The sequence below is a fragment of the Symphodus melops genome (assembly GCF_947650265.1).
Source record: "Symphodus melops genome assembly, chromosome: 20".
NCBI classification, from domain to species: domain Eukaryota; kingdom Metazoa; phylum Chordata; class Actinopteri; order Labriformes; family Labridae; genus Symphodus; species Symphodus melops.
In genome coordinates, this window is record NC_136710.1 from 7413387 (window position 1) to 7432635 (window position 19249).

At 40.9% G+C, this 19249-nt stretch overlaps 1 protein-coding gene across 2 annotated transcripts; it reads left to right on the forward strand.

The window, feature by feature from the left end:
- The first annotated feature begins 20 nt into the window (after window positions 1–20).
- synpo2a (synaptopodin 2a) lies at window positions 21–18533 on the forward strand. 2 transcript variants are annotated; one of them, XM_079371864.1, is made up of 5 exons: window positions 21–384; window positions 6376–6527; window positions 7602–8398; window positions 9983–12972; window positions 16737–18533. In XM_079371864.1, exons 1-5 carry the CDS (start codon window positions 214–216, stop codon window positions 17328–17330), a joined length of 4704 nt encoding a protein of 1567 aa, XP_079227990.1. In that variant the 5' UTR covers window positions 21–213; the 3' UTR covers window positions 17331–18533. The 2 variants fall into 2 exon arrangements, with proteins under 2 accessions (XP_079227990.1, XP_079227989.1); XM_079371863.1 differs by lacking the exon at window positions 16737–18533 and having other exon boundaries at window positions 27–384; window positions 9983–14936.
- The last annotated feature ends 716 nt before the right edge of the window (window positions 18534–19249 follow it).

Here is a 19249-nt window from a genome sequence, read left to right on the forward strand (position 1 = left end):
TATTAAGATGCTGTTCTGTTGCTCGGGGATGTCAGACGGAGCGTGAGATACAAATCCATGAGCTCAACATGACAAAACCCACCAGTTGCATGCAACGCCTGCAGGCGTGTTCTTGCGTCGTGACGTCTTATTGAGCAAGGCTGGACTTAAGGAGAACTCAGATGATGGGGATAATACAGCGGTGTGGTGGAGGTGGTGTCTGTAAAGTGGTGCATGTCCGCCCTGACAGCTCCATGTTCGCACTGTGCTGTTTTGGCTGAAGGAGCTGCGGGCAGCATGGGCACCGGGGATTACATCTGCGTGACGCTGCGCGGTGGCGCACCCTGGGGATTCACCCTGCGGGAGGGAGAGGGGGACACCTATAGACCCTTGATTGTCACCCAGGTATCTATCTGTCTGTTTGTGTGTTCTCTGTAAGAGTGATTTAATTACCGAACACTTGGGGAATGTTGGACTCTTGCATATGACCCAAATAGAAGTATGTTTTTTTCATTTTTCATCACGACCATCCATATATATTTACAGTTTTCCTTAAGTTTTGTTAAGTAAATAATTGAAAAGAAAAGTTGTTAAAAAGTTGAACTGTGTTGGGTAGGCGAGGACTCTGAGCATTGCGTGTGGCTGCATTTTTGTGCGCCTTGGCTGTGTTTTGGTGTGAGATTCTTCGGGACCCTTATATGGTCAAGGCCAAGAGAGAGGGAGAGTGTGAAGCTGAGGGCAGCTCGTTCTGTTATCACTCACAGAGAAGACCTCAACGGGAAAGCAAAGCATTATTCATTATTCCCTTTCACCTTCGGGGAGTGAAAAGGGAGGGTGCGTTCATGCAAAATCAACCAAACATAAAAAGGCTGATAGCCATGAGCATGCAGGTCGCCCTATCATTACAGAAGATTCAAATAAAAGATAGAATGGTAAATTTGAGTTCCTGCTGTAGTCTCTTTGGCTTTGTGATATTTGTTTAGCCTGATTATGTGTAAATACACATGATAACAGTAAAGGGTGTCATGCAACGTTACATGTTTAAAGTACAATACAACATTTTGAGAAGCAATATATTGTTCATGACTTTTGTCTTTTATTAGTGCTGAACTTGTTGACGAATCTTTCTTCTTCACCCAATCTTTCAGTTTATTTGACACCCTGTTTTTGCCCTTTTTGAGTTATCTATTCACTCTACTATAGCGGATGGTGTGGATACAGTATCCTACTTTTTTTTTCCCTTTGCAGTTATAGTGTCTCAGAAACTGTTAGGCCAAAAATGCAGGATTCTGATGTCAAAATTCATGTAAAAAATAAAGGCATTCATGTAAAAAATATAGGCAACTGATTCATGATTGATCTGATGTCACTGTGCTCTTAAAGAAGTGAAACGAGGTGCCTTTATTTTGAAGCTCTGCTTAGACTCTATATATGGTATAGTAATGTACAGTCTCATACTCAATCTGCACAGAACTCTAATCAACATGTCATGAATAGGTAAATGTTTTTTCTAAAGCTGCATTCCTGTAATATCAAAGCGCCAGCGGATGAAAGCTCTCTGAAAGCATGAGGAGAGGCTTTCAAACAAAGATCCTTGACTTGGTTGAGAAAATAGAAACTACAGTTTTTCACCATTTTCTGAAAGAATCATATTAACTTCAAAGGCATGAAATAACCTCAATTGAAGCCTGAAATGAGCTCATAATCACTTGTTTGCCTGATTTTAATGCATTCATCTAATAAAAGTAGAAACTGTGTGACGATTGATATGTCCTCTCATACTGAGCATCCCGCTTCAAGAGCATCCTTTTGTTGTGTTGAAGATTATAAACAAAATTACAAAAACAGAATATGAATTACTGCAACTTTCCAACTCTGTTATTTTTGTAAATGTAAAAATACCCTTCAAATTTCTGTACACTAAATAGAAAGCGGCAACAAGTGTTTCCTTTTCTCTGTAAGGGGGAATACCTCCTGCATTAAATGCTGTTCTTTTTTCCCTTTTTTTCCCCTGTTTTTAGACTCTTGAATTGAAGCAGCTATTCCTGATGCATTAGCCTCAGTGTTAGACATCTGGGGGTTTCAGTCTAACTCATCTGGAAGGTTTAACTCCAAACATTCCTCTAAAGTATTCTATTTGGGAAGCGGAGTCTGTTAGTTATAAGGCAAAAAAAGAAAACATACCAACATCATGACAAAAGATCTAAAACTGGAAACTCTCCCGTGTCTGATTGAATGTGATTTTTTTGTGCTCACGATTGGTTTGAAAGAAGTGGGAACTGTGTTTTGTTTCTTGGGAGAAAGTGATTGTTCAGTGTACTGACAGGCAGTACAGTGTAAGGGCACCCACTCTTAAAAGGTTCTTTCCTTATAAGGGAGGCCGTATTTTTCTTCTCATTTGGAGTCCTGGCCTGAGTACAAAGTTGATGAGGTCACTTCTTTTTAAAGCTACAGAAACTGCACGAAACTAAATTACTACAAGACACGATCCACAAATACACCTCAGGAAAACTTGTAAACTGTAACGTCTGATTTACAGCAACAGTTTAATGATTCTAGAGGATATGTTCGCAACACAAATGGGAATTTCGAGGGTGTCTGAATAAATGCTCGATAGCTTAAATCCTTCCAACCTGAACAAGAGACATTTTGCCTGCTAATTACAAAGGTATGCCATGGTGGTATGTGGAATGTCAACATGCATTAGATCAGTTATGGAGCTCTGCATGACAAAGCAAATACTGTATCTACATGCAAGTCGGACCTTTTCCAGACTTTATGCGAATGAGAATTATCTTCATCAAATCTGCTTTCTGTTCCAGTATTGATGAAGAAGCAGTTTTGGCCCGGGTGATCTTGACCTCACAGAGAGAATGAGGCTCTTGTTGCTGATGCTCCTCTCCCAATAGCGCACCGTAGGAGTCCTATTAAGCTGCCGAGCAAGTCAGCACAATAAATGAAGTTGCTGCATGCGTTCTGTTACATATTCTCGGAGTAAACAAAGAGCTCCTTCCAGTGAGAGTGAGGGAGTGTGCTGGCATTTTGTAAACATGATCATGTACTCAATAGGTCTTGGAAGGAAGCAGAGATCTCAGATAAGGACTTTGCTGGTTTCTCCCCCATTTCCTGTTTCACATCATCAAAACAAATTAAGGTAAATGCTTTTGAAAAAAAAAAAAAGTTTCGATATGAGTTGCTGTGTTCCTGGCTGCAGAGGCTTCTAACTAGAGATAACCCAAGTGTTACATAGATTATGCCATGGATATATACATTTTTGATGATCAGGCAATCCTATTTGATGTAGTGAATGAAAATGGTGAAGAGAATCTCTTGCATAAACACCTTCACAAAATATACATCTGTAAATTATGATGGTGTTTGTTTGCACTGGGTTTGAAACTTTCCACAGGATAGGGAGTGAGTATTCATCTTGCATAGTATGATGTGTGATGATTGGTAGCTGGACATGTGATTGTATAATTTTATATATATATATTTTTCCTATATTTATCACATCTATCTCTCCATCCATCCATCTCTCCATCCATCCATCTACTTTACACTGATAAAATTTGACAATCAAATCGTTACCAAGTCAAACAGCGCTCTACATATTTACATATCTCTGCTTTTCAGTAAAAAAAGAAAGGATGGGTGAACAAGGACAATACCTTTAACTGTCCACCCCCCCCCACCCACCCACCCCAACCCCCCATGGTGACGCTACTACCTGCAATACAGCTGGAAAATATTTGCCTGAAATGTGAAAACGTAATTGCTTAAAGCTGTAAAGGGCAGGAAACGCCAGGAGCTACACCAACACATTATGCAGCGCTGTGTTTCCCGTGATTTTCTGTTCTGTTTAAACCTATTAAATAGATAATTTGAAAATGGGCAACCCAGGACAAAACCAGCTAGTAATGCTGCGTAATTGTGGCCCCACGCAATGTTGGTGGTAAATACTGACGAGGGAAAATGCTACTTTTCGGAAAGTGATAAATTAAGAAAAAAAAACAGTGCTATTCTCCCCTCACTTATTAAGTGGCTTTTTTTTTTCTTTTTTAGTTGTTTGGAACAGGTACCAGGAGCAATTTCTCTTAACAAGCAGCATATGACAAACATTATTGAGACGGTATCTCCCTCCTTTGAACATTGTCTCACGCTATAAATCTTTGTGTTGTGTGGAGAGACAACGACAAATGTTTCCCCTCCTTTTTTGGAGCATGGTCCTGTTGCTGTGGCGTTCAACACAAACCCTCATCCCTTTAGTGAGGGGTGAGTCCCGAAAGACACACAGGCTACCTTATAGGGCCTGTTTGCACTCTCTTAACTCTTACAATCTCTCTGGGGTTTTATCAGAAAGTTGCCAGCTCTGTAAAGTAACTCATAAAACATGTTTGTATATATAGCATAGTAGAGTCCTTTTATTACCTTAGATTGTGCTTAGGTTGTAACCTAAGCAGACAAATACATTTACGGTCTCGTACGAAACACACAGGTAAAGTTATGTTCCTTGTATGTTGCTTTTTAAGGATTAAAGAAATGTCATCGTCCATCAGCATCTAAAATTAAGCATTGAATGTAAATAAAACAGATGTTGTTAATGCATGTTATTATAAAATCTGCTCCCTGGTTTTTTGGCTCCAAACTATTTTGTGTTAATTGGAAATCAACTTTTCCATTCTTCACCATGTTTATGTTTTACTGATGCAGAGATGTTCCTCTTCTTTCTTTCTTTGTTTTTCTTTCTCCGTTTAAGAAGATGCGTTTCCGCTGCCATCTAGTGGTGGACTTTTTAACTGCAAGTATCTCCAGTGGTGAGCGTGTCAAAGGAGATAGTGCTGCATACATGTTTGAGTTACATTGTCCCCGTGATTCAGCGTTTTTCTCTGTTTCTGTTACTTCTTTTTATGACCAGTAAAAAAAAAAAAAAGACAAGGAAGCTACATACATTTGCTGTGTGTTATACTGTGGAACATATGAAAGACTAGAAATACTAATCAATATTTTTAAGTTTTAAAAACACTGCCTGGACAACATAAGGTTATATATGAATCATTTGAGATTGGTTTTTGTTAAGTGATCCTGTGGTGAAAAAAAAAATCCATAGAGAGCTTGTAGTTATGGAAGATTAGTATGATCGATAGGACAGCAGCTGGTCGTTTACTCACTTTCTGTGACATCATTGATAAGCTACATTGATCGTGATGTTTATGACTCTTACTGCGTACGTTTGGAAATGAATCCTTAAGGGGGATTAACCCAGGCAAAGATGAAGACGCATGGCCTCATTATGGCAGAGGAATCGAGTTAGAGCACTGTCTGTTCACGTGCATATTCAAATCATTCATGAATTATGGTTGTTTGATGGAGATTTGCCCCTTATTTAACATTGGATATAAAAAACAAAAGCACGCAAAGAGGTATTATATGCTTCAAGAAATGGAAGAAAATAAACGTTTTTCATTTGGTTGCCAATTTTAGGAAATGAGCAAACCCCTACAGACCGTATTACCCTTCTTTCTTAAGTTTTGTCTTTAACCTGCAATATGCTCTTTAAGCTGTTTTTTAGCACTGTATGTCAAATATCTTAACATAACCTGAGAGTATTTACTTCAGTTGAACAGCACTGAATTAGTCATGTATCCCCCTTAGTGTACAGGTGATCTTTCATGCTAAATGTAAGGGGTATTTTCTCCTCATTAAATCCTTTTATTAATGAACCATTTGTAGAAGCCTCAGGAACCAATTACAAGGGAATGAAGCCATCATTCATTAGTGTCACCGTAGAAAGAGGTGCCCTTTAAATGAATTTGCACAGTGCTGGCCGCCAGTAAAAAATATGCACTGGTTTATAGACAAGGTTTACTCTCTTTGCTATTATTTAGTAAGTTTACATTCAAGTCAGTATTGTGAAAATTGTTTCAGACAGAGTATTGTTGAACTACTCGAACTGTTAGAGGTCAGATTTACACAGAAGGTCAGCATGCTTGTGCTCAGTGCTTTGAGGAATGTTGTTGATGTGCTGAGTTTTGTGCTTAAATACTGTATTCCTCCTGATTTTAAATTTTTTTTTTTAGATTTGTAACACTGACCAGGCTGAAAACGTTCTGTGTTGTGACCTTCGAAGTAACTGACCGCATTTTTAGGAATGATTTATTATGACATACACTAAATAGGAACACTGTCAGCAGGGCATTGTATGACGGTAACAGGGCAATTCTCACACTCCATCGTCGAGCTGTCACAAAATAATTATCTGTGGAGGAAAACATTCTTGTTTTTGGTGATGCTCTGATGGTGTAAGTGAATAATTTACTGCACTGACTTGGCACTTTTTTTTCTTTTTCTTTATTTTTTTAAAATTCCTCTTTACCATGATGTTGTCTTCCCCAGGTAGAAGAAGATGGCCGTGCCTTCGTGGGTGGAGTGCAGGATGATGACGAGGTGGTGTCACTGAACGGGGAGCCATGTGCTGATCTCACGCTCTCAAAAGCCTTAGAGCTCATCAACGCGTCGATCGACTGTCTGCAGCTGCTTGTTAAAAGGTAGAGCCACAAAAACACCCTTTCAATAAATGACAGCGGAGCAGAGGCCACAGCAAATCTGTGAACGAGAGAAACATCACATTTTGAATTGTGAATTAAGGAAAACCACAACATCAGTGTACAAAGACTGAAGGGTCCTTGCTGGCTGCTCACAACCTCAACACTAAATAACAACTGGCCCCTGTATTAGCATTTAGATGGCATGTTGTTTTATGACCTGTGCCCTTTAGCATAGTTCATCGAACCACTGACTGTCTGCATAAATAAGGGCATTCATGCATGTGTGTGTATTAGAGAGTTTATGTGAGATATCAGTTTGTGCTGACCTTCCTGTTAGGCCAGTGTGTCAGTGTGTTACAGATTTGTGAGTCTGATTAACATGCAGCCGCTCAGCTGTCTCTAAATGTGTCATGCCAGCGTGACTGACATGTCCTCAAATGTTGCTGTTTTATATGCCTGGATTTACCCATATTGAGCACTGATAAAGTTCGTGTTGAAGGTATATTAATACTGAATTTAGTTGTCTTCTGATCAAATAACTGTTCTTTATGGCTGTGGCGAGCCTACAAACAAACAGATTTCCATTCAACATGAATTAAGAAACCTTTCTCTAAAGATTTGGAGAGTAGATAATAATAATAGCGTCAGTATCAAAATTAATAATTTATCACTGTGACTCACTGTGACTCAACTGTAGGACAGGGAAAGTCACAGAGCTGCGATTGACCATAATTCAATTATTATGGTCAGAAACCAATAGAACCTTTTTGAAGGTTCTGATGCATAGAGACCAGTGAACTTAAGGACTGGTGGAATAATGTCAAAGAGGTTATTTACAAAGTGCTGAAAAAGAAATTCCAAGGCTCTACTGAACTGGTTGTTCTGGGCTCATTTTTATTCCTTTAGTTTGGGTGAATCAGTTTGTTTCAGTGTCTTGAAACCTGTTTTGGGCTGAATTAATCAAATCACGCAGGGATTGCATCATCTTGAATTTTCATGGTAAATCAAGAAACAACTACTTAGGTGAGAAAATGTGTCCCTCTAACTTGTTCCTATTCTCTTTTACTCTTAAAGATACAGCATGATCCCCTCAGAAGACAGTGAGTCAGAGACATCTTGTTGTGTGACGGAGTCTCCTGGTGAGGTTCTAGAGAGCACCACCCTCCACATTGTCTCCCCAAAACACAGGTCCCAGAGCCCGAGGGAACTCTTCATATCTGAGTCCCGGAACGAGGTCTCCTACGGGGATTTGGACAGTCACACAGAGTTTCCCAAGAGGCCCCAGCTGATTTGCACTCAGCTACACGCTCCCTCATTTGCAGATCAGAGCGGCCAGGAGAAAAATGATGAAGTTGCACAGAGGTGTCTCTCTCCTGGGAACATGGTGGAGCTCCAGGTGTCCCTCTCTGAGCAAACCTTGGACAACGCGGGCTGCACTTCTCTTGGGAGTGCTCTTGGGATCGAGGGAGAGTATTCAATCAGAGAGGCCATTATAACAATACCAACCACCACCACCACCACCACCACCACATCTTATAAAGCGCCCAGCTCTGTCAGAGAGCCACTCGGCCAGCATGGAGTGGTCCTCAGCTCCCCTTCCATGCTGGGACAGGTGGAGGTTATTTTGCAGCAGCAGCCAGCAGCATCAGGAGCAGGGAGGGGCATCCTGAGTGTGGGTGGCCCCAAGGTTGGTGGAAGCGAAGGATCCCAAAGCGAAGGAGAAGAAAGAGGAGGGCACTGCAAGGGAGTCCCGAGGTCATCAACTGTCTCATTCGGAGTTCCCTCAGAAGAGGGGACACCAGCAGAGGAGCAGGATTCTGATTCTGAGGGGGATCAAGAGAAACCCAACAAGCACAGGGCAAGGCATGCAAGTAAGTACCGATATACCAAATAAATCTTTTATATCCTTGTTCTTTTGCAGCATGTGTGTGGTTCTATGGGTGATAATAATACATTTATTTAAAAGGGAATCTGCAAGCGAATAGGTCAACACTAGAATGCATTTGTCAACAACATGTGTGCATTCCAAAGCATGATGTCCCGTGTGTGAACTGCTCAAAATAGTATTGGTCAGGCGTAGTGGTTGGAGGAGGGTGCTGAGTCCTTCAGATGGAAGCAGATACATCCGGGTCTAACGTGAAAAATAGCTCAAAGGCATAGTACAGATAGGATAGTGACGTCAATAATGCTGCTGTAAATGTGAAAAAAACACCTTGTGTCGATGACATGTGGGAAGTGTTTAATACATATCTAAAAGTATCCATTTGTAGAGACTTGGTGATTAATATGGATACTAAGGCGTTCCTTCAGAGCTGTGTTGAAGACATAAATATAACACGAGCACGCTGATGATGCCTGCAGAAGTGGCCCTTTGACAGACACCAGCATGTGCACCCTCTCCTGTTACCTGATCCTGTCAAACTGGGTGCTTTAACTGAGCTAAAAAAGTGAGCCCATTGCTCACTCTTGCTGTCCCCTCCACCTTCAGGTTAGTCTTGCAGGAATACAGAAATTGAACATACTTATTTCTTTATAACTGCCTTTCAATTTTTGGTAATTCGAGGGTATTTGCTTTTTGATATCTGTTGTTAGATTGGCTTTTGTGTCAGCAAATTTGGTAGATTTGATGAAGACAAGAGGTTTAAAGTGGACAACTTGACTATCCATAAGGGCTGGTAAAGAGGCTTCGGTCCTCGGATTCGGATTTCATGGATGCAGGCTATCTTTATTCCTTCTCAAATCCTATTTCTGTCTTCTTTATGGGGATTAACATTTTTAATGTGGTTCATTGTCTTTGAATAGATGGGTCAGAGATTATTTATAGTTTCTTAATCATTTGATGTATAATAATTAACAGAATGAGAACTTTTTGACATATGAAATCACAAATCAGGTTAAGTAAAAAGCTACAGGTGCATTAGAACTTTCTTCAAACTGTATGATAATAGTGGTTTTCATGAAAGGGTATTAGACAGTTGCTTGCAGCAGAATCATCTTCAGCTGAATCAGTTTTACAATGCATTGAGTTTTAAAAGCTTAGTTAAGCATTTAAAGTTTATTCATGTATTTCTAAAACTTTTTGCACTGGACTACATTTGTCTGTTCCTTCATTTTTACCCATCGCCATGTAATTATTGAAAGCTCTAATTAAACTTGTAAATTAAGTTCCAAATAAAACGAAATATTATACATGATCAAATATTATTTTGTTTTGAAACTGATTTTCAAGCTATGGAAAGTGTAAAAACAGCTTTCCATGTAAAAAATAAAAGTTGTTTGGAAAAGTGTAGTCGGAAATTAATCTTTTGACATTTTTTTTAAATGTACTCCAAAACATTGTAACAACTGATGATGTTATGCTTTCTTCTTTATCTCCAAATTGATCCCTCCGGGGAGCATATTTTTCTGTACTTTTTGTCAAAACATTGTACATTCTCTTTTCTTTATCTTTACAGGGCTCAGACGTAGCGAGAGTCAGTCAGAGAAGCAGCTGAAGGAGGCCAAGTCCAAATGTAAACGTATTGCTCTTCTTCTTACGGCTACTCCGCCCAACCCCAACAACAAGGGGGTGTTGATGTTCAAGAAACATCGGCAAAGGGCAAAGAAATTTACAATTGTGAGCTACGGCACAGGAGAAGACGAACCTGAGTACAGTGACGAAGAGGACGAGGAAAACGAAGAAGACAAGAAAGGAACCCACACTGTTGCATTAACCCTTTTGGCTCCAAACAATTCTGAAATAGATGATCACATTCTTGCTAATGCCCAAAGAGGAAAAGGTGTGCTAACTATCAACTGGGACAAGGATCTCCTTGAGATTGAAAAGAGCCTGAAAAACCAAGAAGAGATGGAATGTTTGCCTGAAACCAAGGGTAAGGGAGCTTTGATGTTCGCCCAACGGCGTCAGAGGATGGATGAGATTTCTGCTGAACATGAGGAGCTAAGGAGCCATGGTATTCCAGTAGAAGGAGTTTTGGAGGTAGAAAAGAAGTTAGCAGAGCACTCCTACATGCAGTCCACAACAGAGAGCCATGCTTACATGGATGTAAATATACACCAACAAAGCCAACAACAACAACAACAACAACAGTACCAGCAATATCAGGAGCAGCAATACTATGAGCAACAACAGAACTACCAACAACAGCAACAGCAATACCAGCAACAACAGCATAACTACCAACAACAACAACAACCGCCACAGCAATACCAACAACAGTATCAGCAGCAGCAGCAGCAGTATGAACAACAGCAGCAAATGTATCAGCAGCAGAAAGAATATCATCAACAACAGCAGATGCAGCACTATTCTACAAACATCAATGGCACAGTCCAGCAACAAACCAGTGAAATGCAGAGCTCTTTCAACAATCGTACTGCAAAGCCTTTTTCAGCAGAAAACATGGGGCCTACCCCTTATTCTCCCGCAATGAGTGGGACCAATCCAGATTCTATGGGCCAAGGAGAGCAGATAGCTTCACGGGATGAGCGCATTTCTACCCCTGCTATTAAGACTGGTCTTTTGATGGATGCAAGGAAAAGAAACGTGGGCAAGCCTATGTTCACTTTTAAGGAAGCCCCCAAATTATCACCGAACCCAGCCTTGCTAAACCTCTTAAACAGGGGTGAAAAGAAGTTGGGCTTTGAGTCAGGACCTGAGGAAGACTACCTTAGCCTTGGAGCTGAGGCCTGTAATTTCCTCCAGTCTTCACGAGGTAAACCTAAGATTCCTCCACCGGTTGCTCCAAAGCCTGTGATCAACCCCAACTCTCCTCCTTGGTCCCCACAGTTAGAAGTGACAAACCAGGACATGCCTCAACAGGCTGAAAATAGTGTGTCCACACCTGCTGTAGCCCCCACTACAGAAACTACTCTTGCTCCAGGACTAGAGCCAATCCCTGCACCTGCTCCTGAGCGCTCTCCCCCTCCTGCCCCCCAGGAGGCTCCTGCCTGCAACACAACAGAGGACCAGCACATATTGACTCACCAGCTACAATCTCATCAACAGCAAATGCAAGTTTTACCTCAAGTGGAAAATGGTCAAATGAATTCTACAGGAGAACATGCTCCGGTAACTAGCTGGTCTGCACCACAAACAGAAGCTCAACAACAGCCACCTACCAATTCATGGCATCCAATTCAAGTGCAACCCCAGGAACCAACTCCAAGTCAGTCCCCACCACAACCACCATGGGTGACACGTCAACTGCCCAATACCCAAGCACAGGTTCAATCGCTCTCAAATACTTGGACTCAACCTCAAATTCAGCCATCATGGAGTAAGCCTCCAGAGCAAACACAAGCCCAAACTGAGGCACAGCCACCATGGGTCCAGCCTCAAGAGCAACCACATCCTCAATCCCAATATCAGCCACCTTGGACACACACTCCTGAGCAGCAAAATCTGCAGCAAATGCAGCCAACTTGGAGTCAACCCCAAGATCCAAAGCAGCAGCAGCCTCAGTCCCAATGGGCACAGCCATCACAAACAGATTCTCAGCATCAACCACCATGGGTGTCACAACAGCAGCAAGCATCTCAACCACCTTGGGTTCAACAGGTTCAGACAGAATCACAGCCACAACCACCATGGGTTCAGCAACCACAGCATCATGCTGCTCAACAAGCATGGCCACAGGCTCAAGCACAAGGCCAGCCTCAACCACCTTGGGCTTCATCTCAGCCTCAACAGCAACAACAGCCATCAATGAATACATGGCCTCCATCACAAGCTCAAGTTCAGCCGCCTTGGGTCCAAGCAGCCCAAACACAACCTCCTGCACAGCCCCAAGCCAATTTGAATCCATGGGCACCAGTGCCTTCACATGCTGATTCCCAACCATCTTGGGCCCAGCACCCTTCGGAACATGGGCAGCATCCAATGAATTCTTGGGCCCAAGATCAAAATCCTGCTCATCAGCAATCACCTTGGGCTCAACCAGCTCCAAGCCAGACAGCACCACAGTCAAATTGGCAACAGTCTCCTTCAAAGATTCCCCTGCAGCCACCAATGAATACATGGCCTTCAACTCAGACACAGCCTCAGACTCCTGAGAATGCCTGGGCACCACGGCCACAGCAGACACCTGTGAATGCTCCTACCTCGATAATGAACCCACATCCCTCTCCAAAACCTTGGAATCCACCTCAAAGTTCTCCCCAAAATCGGACTCCTCCACTTCCACCACAGCGAATGCACTCTTTTACAATTGGTCAACGAGTTTCGTCACCCATCAACCCAATGGCCACTGTCTTAAATCCATCATCCCAAGGTTCAGCTTTTGAGATGCCAGCAGTAAGAGGGAAAGGAGCTGATATGTTTGCAAAGAGGCAGTCCCGTATGGAGAAGTTCGTTGTGGACTCTGAGACTGTGGAAGCAAACAAGGCAATCAGATCAACTTCACCAGTTGCTTCCTTACCCAACGAGTGGAAGTATACACCCAATGTACGTGCTCCACCTTCAAGGGCTTTTAATCCTATTCAGTCCCCTTTTTATCCCCCAGCAGCAACAAAGCAGCCCCCGCCAGGTAGCTCTTCATCCAAAGCCAAGAAAAAAGACAAAGAGAAGCAGAAACCAGCACCTAAACCCCTTAATGTTGTTGAGGTTATGAAGCATCAGCCTTATCAACTTAATTCGTCACTCTTTACCTATGGCCCAGCAGCAGAGGCTGCCAAGCCCCCCGTGCCTAAACCTGAATGTTCTCCTCCTAATGCACCTGTTGAAAATCAACCAATTCAATATGAGCCAATGGCTACTGTTCAGCAAGCTGGACCGTATAGTGCCCAATATCCTCAGCAAGCCTATGGGATGCCCATGCAGCCTTTGATGCATGATGGCCACTACCAACAAAATCCAGTTAATGTTTATCCTCCCGCAAACCCTTACCAACAACCTCCAGGTGTTTCATACCAACAGTCATATAACCAACAGTATCAGCAACCTGCCCCACCTCCTTATAAACCCCAATCCCCTCAGTCTCCAAACTCTCTCTACCAGCAGGCCCCTTACCAACAAACCAATAACTCCCTCTACCAGCAGGCTCCACAGGCCCCATATCTGCCAGCTAATAGCCCTCCCTACCTAGCAGCTCCCTCAGTACCTTACCAGCCACAGCCTCCCTCAAGCTACATTGCTCCTAGTTTTTCTATTGCGGCAAGGCCTGAATCTGCATCAGGTGGCAACCCTGCAGCGGCTCCTAAACCCAAGTTTATCGCTAAAAAGAGCTCAGCTCAGGTGTGGAAGCCTACTGCAGAAGAGAAAGAATAATGAGGTTTTTGAACCTTGAGGGATTGTAGGAATGGTATCACAAACAATTTTAAAAATAACACGATGGGGATATATCTTAACACACACAAAAATAGGCAAAATGAACTTGCAACCACATGTTTAGCACATATATTTTGATATGTTCACAAAATATGATGCACATGATATTTCACCTCAGTCAATCACTGTCAAGTAAGTCCATTTAATGTTAAGAATCTAAATGATGGTAATATTAGAAAGTAGGAGAGACAGGTGCTTGGTAAAGATTTCAAAGGACAAAGAAGTGAGAAATTAAAAAAAATCTGTGAAGGGTTAGACAGTGACAACTACAAGTAAAATGTATGAAGAGAAGAACATCCTATGTGCCTTTGGTTGTTTGATAGACAAACCAGATTAAAAAAAAAAGTTCCACAATTTATAAGTGGTATATGCAATATTGAATGGACTAAAGATAGAAATAAGGAAGTGAGAAGGATGGGTGTGGTCCTTTCGGTGTAATGATACCAAGCTGAAGGCTAAATTTGCAATGTCAGTGAAGCCATAAGTGCATAGATTATGTAACCATTTAATGGAGTTAATATTAATGCTGAAATATATTACACTTTCTCTCTTGAACTTAATTTTCGAGTTTAGCAAGTAATTGATTCTTTGTTGGCTTCCCCCAAGTGTTTCATTTCTTCCATTGCACTACATACAGTATGTGGGTTAAATTTATTTTAAGCTTTGTAACCAGCTGTTGCGTCATGTCAGCAGCTATTTTTGAACTGCCTCATGAGAGGTAGTGCGGATGACCAGAGATAGTAGGCTTAAATATCAACTTAAACCATTGAAAGCTTCTTAATCTCAGACCCTTGTAGTATTTTTTTTTATAATAACAGAAAAAATATATAACATTTACTACTGCACCAGCTCCACTCTTCCTTGCAACTTCTTCTGCTTTTGTTTTATATGAATAGATGTTTAATTATATATACGAGAAGAATTATTGAAAGGATAATCAGCCTGGGAATGTAAAAAATATATTTTAGATGCAGGATTGCTTTTGTTCTTCATCTTTGTTTCTGTTCCTTTTCCTTTGTGTGTTTCTCCTCATAGTGCACTGTATGATTCACTGCAGTGCCATTAAAATGTCTTTTATCTTTGTTTGGCTTTTCTCTTCTTTTCTTCCTTGGGCATGCTTTTGGATTTCTTTTGGGGTTTTTCCTTCATCTTACTGCATTTCACTAGTCATGCGCCTGCACTATAAATTTACTATCAAAATTATTCCTTAACCGAGCAAACATTTTAGTCACAAATTAAAAACGTACATGCACAATCTTAGAATCCAGTGTTGCAAAATATTTTTTCCTTCTTGAACATCAAAACAGAAAAAAATGTATTCTACAAAGCTCATTAAAATCAGCAAGAAACACCTCATTATCTAAATAACCTACTCTTACAGCTATTGAGGCAAATGCTGTAGAAGCACATTCCTGAAGAATGACTACCTGATGATGCATTCAAAAGGAGTATTATTAGATTGGTGACTTCACTGAACACAAGCAACTTCACTGGATAACTCTGGGGGTCAAGTTAGTGGGTCACTGATGAAATGTAGATCTGTGTTGTGTAATGCATTTTCTGAAAGGTCAGCTACTTGTTTAGTGGAAATTTCGATATCAAATTGTGTCTTAAGTTGGCAGATTCCTGCAGCTATATTCGGAAGTTTTTGAAATATATTTAAATAGCATGGGTTTAGCTCAGTTGCTGTGCTGTAAGTGATTATTTATGCCCTCAACTCGACCATACTTGGTGCATTTACATTTCAGATAAGAACCATATATATTTTTATTTTACACTTATGTGTAAAGAATAAAAACAATTCAGACACATTTATGGGTAAGTCACATAGTGAATTCTTACTATTACCCCTCAACATTTAAACATAATACTGCTTATAACTGAGCTTTCTCCAGAATTGTGAATCTTTGTTTGTCAGATATAGTTATGAGTATTTTCTTAGAGAGGTGTTTTAAGATAGAGGTCTCTAAATGCACAATGTCAAGACGACCAACGTATGATATGCTAATGTTGGTAAGAAAAACTCAATAATAGCAATACTGATAATAATTCCCAGTATTTTAAAAGTATTACCTCGGATTGTCTCCTTATCTTACTTGTAGATATATATTTTTTTTTTTTTGCCCTAATCCAGCATGACACATTTTCGGCCTACCAGATTTCTAAGTCTATAACTTACTACCTCTTCAGTCATTCAGTTACATTTTCCTGATTTGTATCTGCACTCTCCTATGATTTGTTCTTTATTTTTGTTGCCAGTTACCATCATGCTGATCTTTCACATATTCCACCAGATGAGGGCAGCACTGCCTTTTTTTCTAATCCGTGCCATATACAACAAAAGATTGATGGTTACAGTGAACTGCATTGAGGTTCATCGTCACCCAACCTATATAACCTTTGGTTATTACAAGAGTCCCAATGGATAGTTGTGTGTTGAGCATTTCACATTTTCCCAAGTGGTCCTAACTTCATAATGTTGCTGTCCTGCAAGGTATCTCCAATAAAATCAATAATATGTCAGTAATGCAGTTTATTTTGGTCAGACTATAGATAATTATACATCTTTTCTAAAAAAAAGAAGCAATTCAGTCCCCTTCAATAAATGTCAAAAGCTATGTTGTAAGGAGGCTTTTTGTAGAATGAACAATTAAAATACTATGTTATGCCCACAAACATCAGATTTTGCCTGGCCATTTTTTTTCATGTTTAATCAATGTTAATCGTGAAAACAATATGAGGGCATTACATCACTTCAAAGAAATGTTAACTAACTGCTACGCTCTTGTGTAACATTTTCAGGCTGGTTAGATTTGCCTAGAGGGCAGCCAAACTAAAACGAGCCCTTACTAAAATAAACATGTCTGGATCTTTCTTTACAGGCACTTGGAAGGAGCTTCTCCCTTTCCCCATTAGCCAGAGTACCAGCCACCACAGGTCAGAGGTCGACTTCTTCCTCCCCAAAGCCTCCTCGGGCCTCTTCAGTTCTCCCAGCACAGCAGACACATTTGTTGGAGAAGAGCCACAAACCCCCTACACCCTGGGAGGCAGCCTCTCGGCATCCCCTGGGTTTGGTGGATGAAGCTTTCACTGTCCCAAACCTCCAGCAAAGTCTGGTCTCTAACATCCACACGGCAGCCCAGCGTAAGATTCTGCCTGAGCCACCGGCAGAATGGAAGGCCAGGGTTTCTTACCAAGCCCCACAGAGAACATATAGCCAGACTTGGACCCGGAGCCCAAGCCAATCTCCACGCCGAGCTCCGTTGTCATCACTTGTTTCCCCATCAAGGAGCACCATCTCCAGCCCTGCAGGTAGTGCTGGTTACAGATCTCTGCCCAGGCAGTGGCAGCCTCAGAGGTCCATGACAGAGGGAAACCTGGGGCCGTCCGTGTCCCTCTCTGAATTTAAAAGGCCCCAGGCAAACCAAACTTACAAGTCTATGTACACCAGCAACACTTGGAGTTGGAAGCGGTAGGATATGACTCATCCTCTGTGACCTACGATTTAAAAAAAAACCTTGATTCCATGACACATTCTTGCACATTTAGACATTTTCCTTTTACAGTGATCAGCATCTAAACAAGCAATAATACAATGAGTGAGCAAGCATAGTGAAGTGAATATTGGAAGCCTACCAGATACAGTGATCTTCTGATTTTAATATGCTACTATACTTTTTGTTGTTAGTGCCTTGCAATTTTTTACTGACAAATCTTTAGAATGAAAAACCTCCATGCATATCTACAATAGCCAATTTGACTCCTTAAAAAGGATAACTAGTTTCCTATATTGAGTGTCTAGTAAGTCTTTTAGATTTGTTTGATTTTATTCATGCTTGTTTAATTTTCTGCTACAGATGTACTTACCTAGCATGCTGGTTCTTGCAGTGATTGTGCACTCGTTTATGATATTATTTGTGAATTGTAATCCATGAAACTTGAGGATGACGTGTTCAGATCAGGAAATCATTTTAGGCACAGAACAGAATTAGTGACGCATCAGATGTTCCGATGTTTGAGGCCTGAAACTTTGGAAAGGTTAGTGCTATAACTCCGAATGTTGTGGGCGGACGTGTTGTTATGTAAGCTTTAATAACTGAGATGAATTCACTTATTTGTCTGGAGATATTTAATTAGTGCATTAGCATGTGGCCACTAACTACACAGAGAGGGAGAAGAAAGATTCAAGGCTGAAAATGGGGCATACAGCCATCAATTTCAACTAATGCATTGTCGACCGTGAAGGCTTACAGAATGAGGGAATAAAAGGTGAATTAAGAAATGTTTAGACAACTAAATATTATTTGGATTGCTTACAGTATGTTGGTTTATTGCTCATATTTAATGGTATTGTGAAACACTTGTAAACATCTCCAAATCCTTTAATTAGTTGGTGTATCCACGGAGGGTACATAATACCCTAACATGAGAACCACAAAGCACTCTCATAAGCATTTATATTATTTTTCACACTGTACTGTGTCATTTCTGGACTTACTCATTGAATACCCATGGATACTGTAGTTTAGCTTTGATTATATTGCTGTACTGCCATTTGAATCAACAATTAATTTGCTTATTATGACCAGTAATAGATTTCTGATCCAAAGTAACACTGATATTGATTCACACAAAGCATTTTACAAAATAAATACAACCAAATAGCATTATGTCACAAATTGCATTTATTGTGTGTTTGTGCTCTTTGCTCTCTGGGACTCTTTGCTTGCTGTACCATCACTGAAGCCTTTTTGTATATCGTCTTGTCTGGACCAGTCACTCGCCAATGGAGGGGGCTTGGGAGGAGTTGGTGGGGACTTGTTCCCATGGTGACCACGAGTTACATAATAACAGAGGGTTCCGACTGTGGCTGACCCATTACAGAATGAGAGATAAGGAGACAGAGGGAGATGAGAGACAGACGCTATTTCCATATCAATTTAGAATAATGAAAATGCAGTGTAGGACTCAAATGTTGGTAAAAAGATGGAGTTTGAATGAGCGTATGAGCAATCATAAATTGCGACGCAAATACCTAATTTTAGAGGGTTCCTACAGACTGCATTAAACTTGCTGTTTTATCTTCCAACCTTATGCCTGGTATTGGCCTTGATCTGTCTTGTTTTCTTAAATTAAGTATCTGGTAAGTAGCTGGACCCTATCTGGCCTCGGTCCCTCCTATAATCACATGATGGCATTTAAAACGAATAGTTTCTGATTGATCAGCAGGTCCTGTGGAAGACATGTTCACATAATAATATGACTGCGTAAAATTATGCAATGCAGATTTGCTGCTGACACAACAATATTTTTGACATTAAGGCTTTGTCAGTGGTTTCAAAGAGATGTTTAATCCCTTCTGTGCTTCTTAAATTAATATATAATTGCAATGTTG

Excerpts from the sequence above, each read along its gene's own strand:
- synpo2a (XM_079371863.1), top strand. The coding sequence starts at position 214 with ATGTCCGCCCTGACAGCTCCATGTTCGCACTGTGCTGTTTTGGCTGAA. Across the intron at positions 385-6,375 it reads GACCCTTGATTGTCACCCAG|GTAGAAGAAGATGGCCGTGC; the intron begins GTATCTATCTGT and ends TGTCTTCCCCAG. Across the intron at positions 6,528-7,601 it reads CTGCAGCTGCTTGTTAAAAG|ATACAGCATGATCCCCTCAG; the intron begins GTAGAGCCACAA and ends TTACTCTTAAAG.